Source organism: Melanostigma gelatinosum (genome assembly GCF_949748355.1).
Source record: "Melanostigma gelatinosum genome assembly, chromosome: 6".
Classification (NCBI taxonomy): domain Eukaryota; kingdom Metazoa; phylum Chordata; class Actinopteri; order Perciformes; family Zoarcidae; genus Melanostigma; species Melanostigma gelatinosum.
The window spans coordinates 24,141,369-24,158,200 of NC_136639.1; the positions used below are offsets into that span (position 1 = coordinate 24,141,369).

Here is a 16,832-nt window from a genome sequence, read left to right on the forward strand (position 1 = left end):
CCGAAGACATCCTGGCTACATTAGTCGGTCATTAATTGTAAATTAAATGTGATAATCTGCCTCTGAGCCTGTGCGTGTGTCCTCACATCCATATTGCTCTTTAAAAGTGACGCCTTGCGTCACTGAAAGTTATTGAAACTTTGTTGCAGTGTTTCAGGGCGTTTTCACACCTTCAGTTCGTTTGCTTTGTTGCAGTTGCTCCTTTGTTCGGTTTGTGTTCACACTGCAACATTTAACAGCGGACTAAATCTTGTAAACAAATGCCACGCGCGAGCAAACTGTTCACTCATTGGTCCGATTCTTATGCGGCTATGAAGGCTTAAAAGGCTCTGTTGCCTCTTTTTTTTTTTTTTTTTTATTAAGGGGGGGGGGGGGGGTGCGCGAACCCGGTCGGGATGTAGAAGGGGGTGCGCGGCCTAAAAAGTTTGGGAACCGCTGATGTAGTGTATTTAAGAAAAATGATTAAATAGATTTTTTTTTGTTTTTTGTTTTTAATATATATAGCTTTGTGATTCTGTTTAGGCCAGCAGAGAAGGCCTTGCAGGCCCTGACGGCCCGCCACTGGCACAGTGAGATGCTTCGTTATGTTGCACAAAAAGCAAGCTAACATCGCCACTTTTCGTCCCGGAGCTCTGTGGTGTGGCGGGCCAGTTATGATCAACATATGATATTTCTGGCGGGCCGTTGTACCGAGAGCCGGATATATGCTGATAATTTCATGACAAGTCTCTAAATGTGTTGATCTTTACTAGGCTCTTCATCTGGGTTATTTTGTCCAGGGCCCAGTTCAGAGTCTGCATTTTTCCTTTTCAAATATTTCTCCATCACTCTTCGTCTTGTCACCGCAACCTCTCCCACGCGTCATTTCATTCTACTGTCCTAAATTAACAAGGTCATTGTTGTGTTACTTACTGCCACCCACTGGCATGGAAGAGTATTTATTACTGAGCCAGACACTATATTGCCGCTCATACGCTCAACAATGCTAAAGAATTTGCAACAACTAAATAATGTTTTTTTGGACTCAATAAGTGAAAACATTTTACCGCGGCATACCTGACGATCTCTCACGGCACACTGGTCGCGGCACAGTGGTTGAAAAGCACTGCTCTATAGAGCAGTGATTTTCAAAGTCTATTTCAAAGTCTTTTCAAAGTCTACCTATAGGTAGACTTTGCAGTTTAAGTGAATGGGGACGTTATTGTTGATTGTCATCGTCTTGAACGAATCAGATCTTTAGTTTGACATGTTGGCCGTATTCGTCGACGTGCCAGTGGCACTGAGGTAGCCTGCTAAGTACGTCACCATTAACATGCGCTGTGATTGGTCAGTGGGCGAGCACGTGACTAATGTGAAATTTAAGGAAGCTGGCAGAAGTTAGTTGGAGTAGTAAGACTTCAAATTGAAAGATATGGAAGAAATTGTAAATTTTTTAGGGTTTTGCTTGGTGTAGTTTATTTATTTTTTTACCTAGCTTTGTTTTTTTAACACTCAATGGCTGACTCAGGCAGGAAAAGGATTTGTATGAACGGTGTTCCTGGCTGACAGCCAATGGATTTACAGATCAACTAACATGTTGGCAAGTCGTCGCGGCCGGCGGTCGGCTGATATTCGCCGATCGCGCCGGCCGGTCGAGGTCGATTCGTCCATGAATGAGAATGACTTCTTACGGGAACTGAAACGATGTACTGAGATTAAACTCTATCAACAAAGCAAGTAGGGTTAAGTGAACAGCATTTTACATCTGCAGTAACTGTTCATTTGTCTATCGTGTCGTTTTTATGAATAATATGAGTGGCTCACGCTCTAGCGCTGCAGTGTTGCTGGATTGATTTGTCATGCTTGACATTTTATGTGACTGGTTCTTGTCATTGTGTTAATTACATTGATTCTGACTTGTCCGTTAATGACGAAGCATTCCGTCATCGCGGGGTTATTTCGGACATTTGATTCTCTGTTTGAATCAGCAGGGAACAGCTAACTGCTGTTGTTTCCTCGCTAAGCTAGTTAGCTTAGCCTCCCTGAACACAGCGGGGCCTCAGCAGTTTTTTGTTATTGTTCTGGGTTCAAAAGGCCACTGGTGTCATATAATGTCCAATAATATAGAAATGCATGTTTGCATGGAGCTTTGAGGGGTCAGGTTGGACACTGTTACACCACTTTTACAGGTTTCCTCATTGTTGTGATCTATCTTTAGAGACAGGAAGCCAGATTTTCAGAATATGTGACACAAACATCAATTTGAAATATAATAAAAATATTTATTTTCTGTAGTTTGTTTTCTGGTCCACATCCTGTCTGTCTTTGGGCAATATTTGGACAAATGGGTAGCCGGCGAGCATGGAGAAATACTTGAGTCAGTCCACAAGTAACGCTGAGCCCAAACTCACTAAACTGAGAAAATATGATGACAGTTCGAGTTTGGTTCAATTGAGAACAGAGCAGGGAGACTAAAAGGTGTCATGTGTCCTCGGGTGCCAGCCATAGACCGCATATAAGAAATGGACGGAGTGTTAGTGACGTCACCTGTTGGTTTGTGGACAGCGGTTTTGAACCGTGGCGGCTACGTCTCTGGCCACGAGCCATGGAGTCCAGGTAGATCCTGTATGTGGATCAGGACTCTGGTTGATCTGCTTGTTGGATTTCAGAATCGTGGCTCTTGTGGTCCGATGGTGGCTGGGTGTCGGACTGTGATGGGGAATTTAGAGATGATAGTGGCAGGTATTTGTGGAACAGCTTTGAGTCAGGGAACAAAGATTGTAAGAAAGATTAAACAGCTGTGGTTGTGCTCTAGGCAGCTAATCGATAGCTTTTTGCTGATCTCATTCTTTCATCAGTTACTTTGAGAGGAAGACGTGTTAAGTGGTTTGGACATACCACAGTAACTGAACTGAATGTAAAGCCTTTGTCTTGATTCTTGACCAGACTTTAAGCTCTCTCTCTCTCTCTCTCTCTCATCTCTCTCTCTCTCTCTCTCTCTCTCTCTCTCTCTCTCTCTCTCTCTCTCTCTCTCTCTCCTCTCTCTATCTCTCATCTCTCTCTCTCTCTCTCTCTCTCTCTCTCTCTCTCTCTCTCTCTCTCTCTCTCTCTCTCTCTCTCTCTCTCTCTCTCTCTCTCTCTCTCTCTCTCTGTAATGTTGATTGGGGCTCTCTCACCTCCAGAACACTTGAATCGCCTCTGGACTGTATTTGGTTCCTTGGTAAGCTCTCTGCTCCTTCACAACTCAGCAAGGAGAGAAGCTCCAAGCACTGCAAACACAAACACACGTAATGTTCGTGAAGACGGCCAAATCAATTCCATTTGCTGATAAAGATCAGAAGATACTTGTAAGTTACTGTCACGGCTCCGCTGTGACCTCAGCTCGTATCGGTGTCTCCCCTCTGTTCTCTCTGTCAGTGTGTGTGTGTGTGTGTATATGGCATGGGCGCGGCATCAATCATCCCGCACCTGGCTCATCTCCACACCTGCCAACAATCAGACCATCATCACAGACAACTCAAATACCCAGCTTCCTTCAGTCTCATCGCCAGATTGTTTCTTCAGCTCAGTGGTAGCTACAACCTTGGCCCCTCTGTATGTATACATGTGTATATGCAAAACTCAAACATATATACGTATCTCACAGGTATATGTATATATTAGTGGATGGCGAGATGAAGCCTCATGAGGCCTCGCAACACTTCAGCCAATTGGTTCGAGAAAGGGTTCATTACTCGAAGCTTCATGTGCACACGATACCACCTACTGGCCAAGTGTATAATCACAGGCAGCTGTATCTGAACCACATAATGTGATGCATTGAATTTTTGTGTCTGTTATGGCTGTTGGGAATGACTGAATTACAAAAATGTATGACCAAATCCTTTCTGTACATAAATTATGACATATGTGCATAATAAAATATTTTTTTAATGTATTCTGTGTGTGTACATTTTCCCAAAATGGTAGTATCATATGATATGGCAGGTTGTGTAATGATGTTATTATGTCACTTTAGGAAAATGGCATGGGCTTAAGCAGGCAGAGGACAGTGAAAGTGCTTGTGGAACTAGGAAGAGGGGACTGAATATGCTTGTGGAACTTGGACAGTGATGTACAGGACACGGGACATTTTATTCATTTTTATTCAGAAATAACAGTTTCTCAACAGTGTTTGGTTTTAAACGATTCCTTTTTTTTGACACAACCTCTCCGGCCTTTGAAAACACCCTTTCACAGGGTACAGAAGATGCTGGCGTGCACAAAAATGCAAGAGCAAGTCTATATAAATTAGCATACAGGAATTTTTGCCTCTCCCAGTACTCCAGAGGCTTTTCCAGCCTGCTTATATTTGGCTCGGAAAGGTAGCGCTGGACCTCCACAGTGGCATCTGCTGTTACATTTTGAGTCTTCCGTGCCTCCATGACGCTGGTGTCTAAACGATGCCACAGTTTGCTACCTAAGAGGAAACCACAGATCATGTTACTAAGTGTTCTCATCGGAATAATCAATCTCAAAATGTAAAATAATAGATTACCTCCTGTGACATCATGAGAGGTGGAAGCCTGGGGGATTTCCTCTCTGCTTTGTTTTGCCCGTATAATGGTGGCACACTCGGAGGTCAGTCGTTTTATTGCTTCGGTGGCTTTTGTTTGGCTGAAAAATCCTATTACTTTAAATCGGGATCCAGTTTGGACATAAACGCCCTGAATCCAACATCATCCACAATACTGAAGGGCTGTGTGTCCTTCACTATCATGGAGACGAGGGCTTCATCCAGCTCTTGTTTTCTGGTGGCTGGTTAAAAGAGAATAAATATAGTGTCTGTTACCTGCCTTTATTTGCACAATAAACAAAAGTGAACAGGGAAAAATTGTGATGGTGCATTTGTAATATTGTAATGACTTACAATGGCTAGGTGAAGCTCCAGTTTCCTCCTTATTCTCATGCAAGGCACGGTGATGCCTTAGCATGGATGAGGTGTTGTTATTGTACCGCAACTCCTTGGAGCACAATAAACACCTCACCTTTGAATAAAATAAGAAACTGTGAAAAATATAGTTCTTGATAAGCAAACCTAATGTGTCTGAAATAGAGTTAGATTTAGCTTACCTTATTAGGAGTTATCAAATCAAAGTGTTCCCACACAGGAGAAATCCTCCTCTTCCTAGCTGGCTCCATCTTATCACCTATCCTTCTCTCCTCACTCTCCTAACTCTCCAAACTATCTCTCTCTAAACTCCAAACTATATAAACGCTATCCAAACTATCCAAACTCACAACTCTCCACCAACAACCCACATTTTGAATGGAGCCTGAGTGGTTTATATTGCTGTCAAACCTCTCGGCAAAATCTGAACCACTTCCCGAAGCAGTCACGTGGTACAGCCGGGCAGCGAGGCTTCGGACGTCATCATTTTTGGCTCCTCCCCTAAATGAAGCAAGCCTCGATACGCGCTTCGAGGAAACGCCCCCTCCATTACTCGACACACGCTTCGAAGCGTCGGCACATCTCGTAACATCACTAGTATATATACATATGGAATATGTGACATATATAAACATGTCACTTGGCATAAAGTGCTGAAAGCTGCAGATATTCATGAAAATGACAACACACTGTGAAATCAACTGTCCTGAGACACTTTTCTGAAGAAAATCTGCAGCTTTCAGCACTTTACTGGCATTGTCTCTTTTTTATGCTCTTAAAGGACGTTTCAGGCAGAGAGGAGGCCAAAAGTGGATTTTGTGAAAGTAAACATAGTTTCAAAGATTTTCTTCAGAAAAGTGGCTCAGGACAGTTGATTTCACAGTCTGATGTCATTTTCATGAATATCTGCAGCTTTCAGCACTTTACTGGCATTGTCACTTTTTTATGCTCTTGAACGACATTTCAGGCAAGCCACCGACTTGGTCCACTGACTATGATATGGTGTCAATGTGACTTAAGTGCATGTCCTGTAATGGTACTGTTTTACGTAGTATATATTTTTACTTACGTTGTATATATTTCTATTCAGTATATTGTATTCATGCATAAGTAACTTCTCCGTGTCTCGGTTGTGCAGAAGAAGAGTTCTCCCTTGCTTGTTCTAACTAACTGTGTTGTATGAGAATGTTCCAGCGCCAAGGCCTTTGGGCCGCTTGTTTTGCAGTAGGAGCTGGCTCAAATCGTGGCAGCGGCAGCTAGTACAGGCACTTCCTGTTGCAAGCTCAGCTGCCACGACTTTCCGTGGCAGCTGGGCCTGCAACAGGAACGCCACTAGCATCTTGTGGCAGCTGCCAGCATTTCGGAGCGGATTCCGCGGTAGTTTAGCCTTTATTTGTCGTTATTTGACATTATGTGACCAAACATTAAGGTCATTGAAGGCATGACTGTTGGTAGTTGTAATTAATTTATTAAAAAAAGGCCGAATTATCATGGTATGGCCACTCGTTTTTGTCAACAAGCTAATTGCGGGCTAACTTCAGTTGATACCTGTTGGCCATGGCAACGATAAACACTTTCACGCTGCAGACTAAAGGAATGCAAATTATAAATATGGATGGATATGCATTGTACTGTTTAGAGTGATAGCAATCCATATAACCTGTTGACTTGGATATATATATACGCAGTATATAGATATATATACAGTATGCAACAAGTTGTTGCGACAGTTACCACCGTTGTGTGGTACCTGCCACTACTTTTCGCGACCGTTTTCACTGTTTGCGACTGCTGCCACTAGCATCTTGTGGCAGCTGCCACTCTTTCGGAGCGGATTCCGCCGTAGTTTAGCCTTTATTTGTCGTTATTTGACATTATATGACAATACATTAAGGTCATTGAAGGCATGACTGTTGGTAGTTGTAATTAGTTTATTAAAAAAAGGCCGAATTATAATGCTATGGCCACTCGTTTTTGTCAACAAGCTAATTGCGGGCTAACTTCAATTGGTACTCGTTGCCCAAAAAAAAGTCATGTTTGTTCCAGCGAGCAACTGGGACAACCAGGTATGTGCAACATGAGTGGCAACTCAACTCTATTTTATTTATATAGCACTTCACACACAACACAGTGAAAAGTTCAGTTTTATGTAAGTAACTTATGATTCGAGGGAAAATACATTTTGGAATATTTGCAATTGACGAACCTGATGAAATGATTGTGGAATATTGGAAGTTGTCCCACCTCTGTTTTTTCATAGTGTTTTCCATGACCACATAAAGAACTACCAATGGGTTCAATGCTCAACTTGCAAAAATTGGCTGCATTTTGAGTGTGTGTGGGAAGGTGACTGGACATCAAAGGATTTCTTTTGTGGATGCAACATTGTCCCAGATGTGGAAGAATCATCTCATTCATTCGTTGATTGATATAAAAGTGACAATTGTTTTAGTTGCGTTTGATATAAATTAGGGAAGAATTTCCCTTAGTGTCTCCAATAATTTTCAGTTTTATGTTCTATATTAAAGTGTCATATATTTAACATAATTCATGGATCACTGGAGTTAACACATAATAACATTGTAAAATTAACAAATAAATAGACAACGTAAAAAAGACTGTTAATGACAAAGAAATATACGATTACCCAAACAACATTCATAGCCTTTAGCGATTTACAGTATATACTGGCAACAAGCTAGTTATATATACAGTATAACCAATGTAAAATTTGATACATGGTAATTAAAGGTGTATGTTGTAAAACTACAACATGTAAAGATTTTCGTCAAATTCAGGCAATGCTTCTGTCTTAAACAGAGACAACATCTTGGAGTCTGTTAAAGCAGAAGAAATTCTTAAGGATGAAGAAATAAAGGTAATAACATATGTTGGGGTCTGACCAAATGGCTTCAATATGTGCTGTGGACAAAGAGAATTAGGCCTTAACTTTTCCAAGCAAAGGTTTCATCCTGATTTGTAGTTTGAGGAGAGCAAAGGAATGTCACATTAGGGTGTGAATTCCCCCCCCCCAAAAAAACCTATGGTTCCTGAAGTCACCTGACTGCACCGCTGCAATCTCATTGGCCGAGAGCCAAGGGGCTCCGGGACCCCCTGTGGTTCAGCCACTGTTCTATAAAACTGTCTCCTTCCCCCATCTCCACGCTTTTTCCCTTCGACCTCCGTCGAACAGGGAGCACACAACGCTCTCTTCGCTCGGACACCCCCGTCCAGGCCACAGAAGAACCAGCTTTCCCCGCCAGCGCGACGCTGGCCACGAGGAAACAACGGCCCTTCTCCCCTCCTCAAACCCTGACAGGTCACAAGCCATTTCGCTGGACGAAACGACAGTGTTCCACTTCGAGTAAGGCTCCTCAGCCCACGATAACGAATCCGCTTCAGCGATCCGTTCTCCGCTTTTTGCTCCTTTTTCTTTTTGCGCCCCCCCGGCAGGAAGACGTCTAATCCTCTCCTGACCGATGATTACCGGGAGACCTACGGACCACGTCGTCTCAGCCGAAGTTAAACTGTCCTCCCTGCAGCGAGGATAGTTCACGTCTGCGTTTTGCTCCACCAGAGCCACGCCGACGGACCGAAGCCGCACCAGCAAACGCCGTGCGACACACAGCGCCCGCTGCAAAGCCGCGCCGACCCGCAAGCTCCCCCCTGTCCCCCTTCCCGACGAGGAAAACGGACCACTTTGCTCACGAACATTTCAACGTTGCAACGAAGCATCGACAAGTAAGATTCTTGGCATTTGGGCATAGCTTAGCTTAAATTAACGTAAGTTTAATTCAGGTCATTCATTTATATGTTGATATTCCCGTGTTTTTGTGTGTTTAAGTTACTGTCGCGTGATATTGAGATATTGCGCAATCATTACGGAACAGAGAAGTTCCGCTGTATTTGTGTATCAACTATGACTGTTTGCTTGGGATTTATTTGATTTATTTTCATTTGTTTTACTACACTTCGTGTAGTATTCTCTCCTCATTAAATCAGCTCTGTGAGTGAAGTGTGGAATCTTGGCTATCGTACATAACTGCTGGCAGTTCTACCGACAACGGCACGTTGTGTACGATACGCCAGCGATCCCCATTCTCACTGCAACGCGGACCGCACGCAGAAGCTTGATTCATGACCCCCACCTTTGCTCTCTCTTTCTTCTCTCTGCCCCTGGAGAAACCCCGTTGAAACGATCGCCTCACATCACGTGCTGCCCAGGCACACGTGATTACGTACAGCAGTCCCATTCTGCCATTTTGGCCCGCGTCACTCGACTCCGCCATCTTTGTAGTTTTTAGCTGTAGTTCTTAAGGCCCCTCCCCTTTTAGCCAGCGTCACTCGACGCCGCCATCTTTGTAGTCTCTAGCTGTAGCTGTAAGACTCTTCTTCCTTTTCACCCACACACACACATACACACACACACACAGACATACACCCTCATCCATTTTATTCATTCTTTAGTTTAGGCATATAAAATTGTATGATAACGTTTGTTGGTTGCAATATTAATTGATTCTATCATTTATTATTTTGATTTAATAAACTCTGTTATACTTTAAGGAGCAGTCATCTGTGATTACTTGTGCATATGTATTTGATAAGACTGTATGTAGTAGCCTGTGCTCGAACTTAAAAACCTTCACTGTCACTGAATGTATAGTCATACGCAGACTATTGACATTATGAGTGACTACTAATTATGAGACTTAGTTTTATCGTTTGGTTATTGGTCCCTGTTCGCAGGGTGGTGCCCCGTTGTTATTAATAATCATTAATAATTGTTACATACATCAATAATTCTATTGATGTCAAGAATTCAGTTTCTTAAATGTGTCACGGGAGTTCACAGATAGGACCCAAACGCAAGACCACAGGAGACAGAAGTGAATGTTAAACAGGTTTTTATTTATAGACAGGTGGGTGCAGGTGTGGAGCCCGTGGTCCGACACCCGAGTGGCAGATCGACAGTGTGATGTCCCGTGGCTCGACACTGGAGAGTTGACAGATCGATGGTGTGAGTCCCGTGGCTCGACACTGGAGGGCTGGTGAGTGGACGGCGTGAAGTCCCGTGGCTCGATACTGGAGTCGACAGAGTGTAATCCGTAGACCACAACGAGAGCAGAGCGGCGGAGCGCATCCACAAACACAAGGAGGGCAGAGCCGTGGAGTGTAATCCACAGGGCCAAGGAGGGCAGAGGAGCGGAGTGTAATCCACAGACACAAGGCGGGCAGAGGAGCCACGGGGTTTCAGCGGGAGAAGACGGTACGACCTGACACTCCCAGACTGCAGGACCAGAGTTTATATAGTGGCAGGCTACTCATTAAGGGGCCCTGAGTCTGGTGTGTCAGGCTGCAGGAGGTGATCAGCTTGAGTGTCCTCAGCCGTGCACGATTAAGGGTGCGGCCCTGGGAGGTGTCTGAAGGCAGAGGACAAACAGAGCACATGGCACACCACAACAGACAGGGGAATCCTGGATCCTGACAGTACCCCCCCCTTAAGGCACGGATTCCAGACGTAACACAAGACCCAACACAGGGCGGGTGGAGGGGGTCCGGAGGAGGGATCCCCCCACAGCTATAAGGCCGACTAGGGTGGGCGGCGGGGGTCCGGAGGAGGGGTGACAGGATCTGACCCGCCACGGGGCCGCCGAAGAGCGTCGGCCCCCGGTGCTCCGGCGGACGGCCGGGCGGGCAGAAGGGCTCCGGACACGGGTGCTCCGGCGGACGGCCGGGAGGGCAGAAGGGCTCCGGACACGGGTGCTCCGGCGGACGGCCGGGCGGGCGGAAGGGCTCCGGCCCCGGGTGCTCCGGCGGACGGCCGGGCGGGCGGAAGGGCTCTGGAGAATAGGATGCTGGTGCCGCAGTGGCAGGTACTGGAGGCCTCCGCTGCTCCGCGACGGCAGCGGGCACTGGAGGTCGCTGCTGCTCAGAGACGGCAGCGGGCACTGGAGGTCGCTGCCGCTCAGAGACGGCAGCGGGCACTGGAGGTCGCTGCCGCTCAGAGACGGCAACCCTGAGGTCGTTGCGCCTCTGGGACGGCGGCCGGGTGTGGGAGAGGCTGCGGCACGGAGGCGGCGACAGGAACTGGAGCGGACTGCGGCGCTGAGGCGGCAGGAACTGGAGCGGGCTGCGGCGCTGAGGCGGCAGGAACTGAAGCGGGCTGCGGCGTAGAGGTGGCAGCGGCAGGAACTGGCGTAGAGGTGGCAGCGGCAGGAACTGGAGCTGGCGCTGCGGCGGCAGGAACTGGAGCGGGCTGCGGCGTAGAGGCGGCAGCAACTGGAGCTGGCGCTGCGGCGGGAACTGGGACTGCGGCGGCAGGAACTGGAGCTGCGGCGGTAGGAACTGGAGCTGCGGCGGCAGGAACTGGAGCTGCGGCGGCAGGAACTGGAGCTGGCCCTGCGGCGGCAGGAACTGGAGCTGCGGCGGCAGGAACTGGAGCTGCGGCGGCAGGAACTGGCGCTGGCCCTGCGGCGGCAGGAACTGGAGCTGCGGCGGCAGGAACTGGAGCTGGCCCTGCGGCGGCCGGACCAGAGAGCGGCTCTGGCTCCGCGGCCGCGAGGTCCGGGGATAGCTGCGGCTCCGAGACCACAGCTGGGACTGGAGGTCGCTGCTGCTCCGGGACGGCAGCGGCAGGACCTGGAGGTCGCTGCTGCTCCGGGATGACAGCGGCGGGAACTGGAGGTCGCTGCTGCTCCGGGATGACAGCGGCGGGAACTGGAGGTCGCTGCTGCTCCGGGACGGCAGCGGCGGGAACTGGCGGTCGCTGCTCTGGGACGGCAGCGGCGGGAGCTGGAGGTCGCTGCTGATCTGGGACGACAGCGGCGGGAACTGGAGGTCGCTGCTGCTCTGGGACGGCAGCGGCGGGAACTGGACGTCGCCGCGGTACGGAGACAGCGGTGGCCGGAACTGGAGGTCGCTGCTGCTCTGGGACGGCAGCGGCGGGAACTGGAGGTCGCTGCTGCTCGGGGACGGCAGCGGCCGGGACTGGAGGTCGCTGCTGCTCGGGGACGGCAGCGGCCGGGACTGGAGGTCGCTGCTGCACTGCGACGGCGGCGGCCGGGACTGGAGGTCGCTGCTGCACTGCGACGGCGGCGGCCGGGACTGGAGGTCGCTGCTGCACTGCGACGGCGGCGGCCGGGACTGGAGGTCGCTGCTGCACTGCGACGGCGGCGGCCGGGACTGGAGGTCGCTGCTGCACTGCGACGGCGGCGGCCGGGACTGGCGAAAGCTGTGCCGCAGAGGCGGTAGGAACCGGAGCTGGCTGTGGTGAAGAGGTGGCAGGAACAGGAGCTGGCTGCAATGCCGTCTGACTACGGGGAGCCGGAGTCGGCCGGGCCACTGAGTGTTCCGCTACCCTTGCATGGCTCAGTCTCCGGCTGAGAAGGCGCTTGACCAGATACTCAGAGTTCCCCAGAGGGTCAAAAACTCTCATCAGAGCAGTCACAAAGTCCACATACCCCACAGTATTAGGCTGGTCGCTGCTCACTGTGTACATGGCCCAGTCCAAAGCCCTTCCCCGCAGTAAGCAGACCACGTAAGACACCTTGGACCTGTCTGAGGCGAAAGTCAGGGGCTGTCGGTCAAACACCCGTTGGCATAGCAACAGGAAGCCTTGACACTTCCCCAGTGTTCCATCATAGGGACTCGGAGCCGGCACGGGGGATTCCCAGACCGGCGGAGCGAGGACAGGAGAGGGGAGTGCAGGTGATGGGTCCGGTGCTGGAGCCGGCTGAAGCTGGCCTGTCCGAACCAGTCCCTGCAAGATGCGGCCAACCCCAGAGACCTCAGCTTCCATGGATTGCAGGGCTTGACGCATCTCCATGAGCATCTGCTGGGGTGCCTCCAGCTGCGTGCTATGTCCGGCCAGCGTAGCTGCTCCTGTGGTTGCTGGGTCCATTATGGTCAGGTCGTTCTGTCACGGGAGTTCACAGATAGGACCCAAACGCAAGACCACAGGAGACAGAAGTGAATGTTAAACAGGTTTTTATTTATAGACAGGTGGGTGCAGGTGTGGAGCCCGTGGTCCGACACCCGAGTGGCAGATCGACAGTGTGATGTCCCGTGGCTCGACACTGGAGAGTTGACAGATCGATGGTGTGAGTCCCGTGGCTCGACACTGGAGGGCTGGTGAGTGGACGGCGTGAAGTCCCGTGGCTCGATACTGGAGTCGACAGAGTGTAATCCGTAGACCACAACGAGAGCAGAGCGGCGGAGCGCATCCACAAACACAAGGAGGGCAGAGCCGTGGAGTGTAATCCACAGGGCCAAGGAGGGCAGAGGAGCGGAGTGTAATCCACAGACACAAGGCGGGCAGAGGAGCCACGGGGTTTCAGCGGGAGAAGACGGTACGACCTGACACTCCCAGACTGCAGGACCAGAGTTTATATAGTGGCAGGCTACTCATTAAGGGGCCCTGAGTCTGGTGTGTCAGGCTGCAGGAGGTGATCAGCTTGAGTGTCCTCAGCCGTGCACGATTAAGGGTGCGGCCCTGGGAGGTGTCTGAAGGCAGAGGACAAACAGAGCACATGGCACACCACAACAGACAGGGGAATCCTGGATCCTGACAAAATGCTGATAACCCAAACACGCTCCTTTAGTTCCCAACACATACATCGTACATTTTCTCCAGTGAGCTGTACAAAGGTTTTTCACATAAAAATGGTATTCACTAATTATACATAACACTGAATCTACAACTACATATACATCTTATATTTCAGGACTTGGAAAGAAATCTGCAGAGTGGGCATTTTCTCTCCAACAGAATGTATCTGTGGAAACACAGAGGATTGGATGCAGCCCTTCGAAAATTTTACAGTGAACATTTCACTTTATTCAGTGACATGAAGGTAGAGTGTGCTCTTTTTGTCTTATTTGTACACACAGCATTTTAGGCAGAGGAGGGGAAAAGGTAGGAATAGATTGATAGAGAAATGTTACCGTGACATTTTCTTGTTCTCTTTCAGGATGGTATACAAAAAGTGTTTTGTTTGTTTCTTATTTACTTGTTTTCCCAGACAGAACAGATTATCCAACGTCTGGAAAGACTACTGTCAGTGCCTGGAACTGTAGCAGAGAAGCAGCTATTCATCACAGAGGTCATTTTGCCAGAGGTGAGCTATTGAGGATGTGTACCAAATTAACAATTACCGGTAGTTTAAGAATTACGTTTACAGCAGAAAATTAGTGAGTTATTAATGGCATAGGCCTCTGAGAGATACAAGTGTCAATAGACATTTGAGAACACTACTTGGAGAATATAAACTAAAACTACAACTGGAAGAATAACTTAGTATCAATGTGCTAACTTAATTGGGTAACCTGGTACAGGTAAGTATCAATTTAAATGAAATATAAATGTATGTATGTAATGACTGACAATTAACATTTGGTAAAAAACTGTCAAATTGATTTAACATACTTTATAATTATTATTATCGATACATTTTTGTAGGTTGTGATTCAGTGGTTGCAAAGGACCAGCAACATGTGCAGATACCAGGCAGAATCTGTGCTGCTGGAGAACACATATAAAGAGAAACGGTAGACGACATGACTTGTGTTTGAATTGTGGGTGAGCATGCATATGTGTAACATCACGAAATCCATTATGCCAATCCTGGCTAAGAGTGGTTTTGCATGTGAAGTTGACATAACTGTAATGACTGAATGTGGCAGTGGTTCATTTACAGATAATATATATTTTTTCAGTGCTCCAGAGTTGTCAACAAGTGTCTGTCACTTGAAAGCACAGAAGAGGTAAGAAATGTTAAAATCTTTGCAGTCAGAGACACAGATGCTGGTGCGTAGTTTGATTTACAGTGACTTTATTTCTGCATTAAACAACAAAGCAGAGTATATTTGATTTACCGTAATCCACAAGACAAATTCTATTTTTTGCTGAAATAACTTTTAACGGATTCATGTGCTCAAGGGCGACACCTGATGGTGGAAACCATGCAGCACATTCACAAACATCAGAACTTCATATTATGTATTGCATGCATGTACAGGAATAACAATTAAGCTGAATATAAACCGATTAGATGAATGAAGTAGATTCTTTAATCCAAAAATAAGAAATAATAGATTTTGGGCTGCCTGATAAACAATAACAAAAATGGATGAGCATGAAATACTAAAACTGTAAATATAAATGAATGTCATTTAGCCTTTCACATAAGATCCATCATGAAGGTATTGTCTGTTGCATGATCATAAGACAATATATTACATTACAGTCATTACAGCAATTTTGGGGTTAAGTGTCTTGCTCAAGGACACATTGACATGCGACTAGCAGAACCGGAGCCAGGGATTGAACCGCCGACCCTCTGATTGAAAGACGTCCCTGCTATCCACTTAACCACAGTCGCCCGATATAGAATCACTTCACTACTTAAATTAAGCAGCTTTTGTGAACTCACAGGATATCTAATAAGATTGGTACTTAATTATGTGCATGGATTAAGATCTGGCTAGAATTGGTTTGCAACTATTTATTGCCAGCATTAATTTACATAAATAAATACAGGTAAATCTTATTATATACTGCCATTCAATTTGAAAGGCTCTCGATGGAACCCATCCAGCATTACTATTTGTTCTTTGTTGCTTATTTCTCTAAATAGAGATTTGACTTTTAGATGTTGAACGACACATATGTTGACAAAGACAACATTTGTTGTTACAAAACATCTATTTGTTAATTAGGTACTGTAAATGCTGTACAAGTTTGAAGTATTCGTTGGTTACAACACCAATATACAATAAATACTTTGAGTACACTTTATTCTTTACTGCAGGTAAATGTTCTTCTGAGAGACAGCCTGGCTGCAGCTGACTGGTGTCGCAAGACACAATTCGATGGAGGGTTTAAAGTTCCCGCTGTCCTTTCCATGGTTGAAAAGGAACAACAGGAAGCCCTCCAGGAGCTGCACAACTGCGAAGATGACCCAACTGAAGAGTCTCCAGCAGAGCTTTTCACTTTTGTTTTTGATAAACAGAAGGACTATGACAAATTCTGCACAGAGCTTATTGATAAAAACAATTTTAAAGTGTTTTCGAGGTTTGAGGAGAAATAATTATTCTACATGTGCTTTACAAGTATTGTAACTCACTAACCTTTCACTGTCAATGTATGTTCGTTTAAATGTCTGTATTTTGCTGTGTTATTATTGACAATATGTCAAATTGTTATTGTTTGTTGTTCAATACATTTTTTTTTAAATAAACCATCGACCAAACAGCCGTGTCACCTTTCCCAAAACTTGTGACAACCCACAGGTTATATGGGTTGCCATCATTCTAAACAGTACAATGCATATCATCCATATTTACAACCTGCATTCCTTTAGTCTGCAGTATGAAAGTGTTTATCGTTGCCATGGGCAACAAGTACCAATTGAAGTTAGCCCGCAATTAGCTTGTTGACAAAAACGAGTGGCCATTATAATTCGGCCTTTTTTAATAAACGAATTACAACTACCAACAGTCATGCCTTCAATGACCTTAATGTATTGTCATATGTCAAATAACGACAAATAAAGGCTAAACTACCGCGGAATCCGCTCCTAAATACTGGCAGCTGCCACAAGATGCTAGTGGCAGCTGCCACATACAGTGGCAATCACTTCCTGTTGCAGGCCCAGCTGCCACGGAAAGTCGTGGCAGCTGAGCTTGCAACAGGAAGTGCCTGTACTAGCTGCCGCTGCCATGATTTGAGCTTGCCCTTTCTCTTGTTTTGGTTGCTGCCTGTTTTTCATTGTTGTTCCTATCAGTCTGAGACTAAAATGTCTGTAACATTGGCCATCGGCCCCCACCTTTACTCATTCTGTATAAAGAAAGCTTGTTCACTTTTTTCTTGGTTCTTCCCCACTGAGACTGTACGCATTATGTTGTTATGAATGAACCTTCT

General features: G+C 46.7%; 1 protein-coding gene across 1 annotated transcript in view; it reads right to left on the minus strand.

Annotated features, from left to right (window-relative positions):
• Positions 1-2,613: 2,613 nt before the first annotated feature.
• The window catches only part of imp4 (IMP U3 small nucleolar ribonucleoprotein 4), a gene marked incomplete at its 3' end in the record, with an annotated part of 21,496 nt that continues 7,277 nt past the window's right edge, over positions 2,614-16,832 (minus strand). The window contains exons 9-11 of the mRNA XM_079269782.1: positions 3,448-3,464; positions 3,156-3,248; positions 2,614-2,688 (exon numbers count right to left, since the gene is read on the minus strand). Coding sequence (XP_079125908.1) covers positions 2,614-2,688; positions 3,156-3,248; positions 3,448-3,464 — 185 coding nt within the window. The remainder of the gene's footprint in view (positions 2,689-3,155; positions 3,249-3,447; positions 3,465-16,832) is intronic.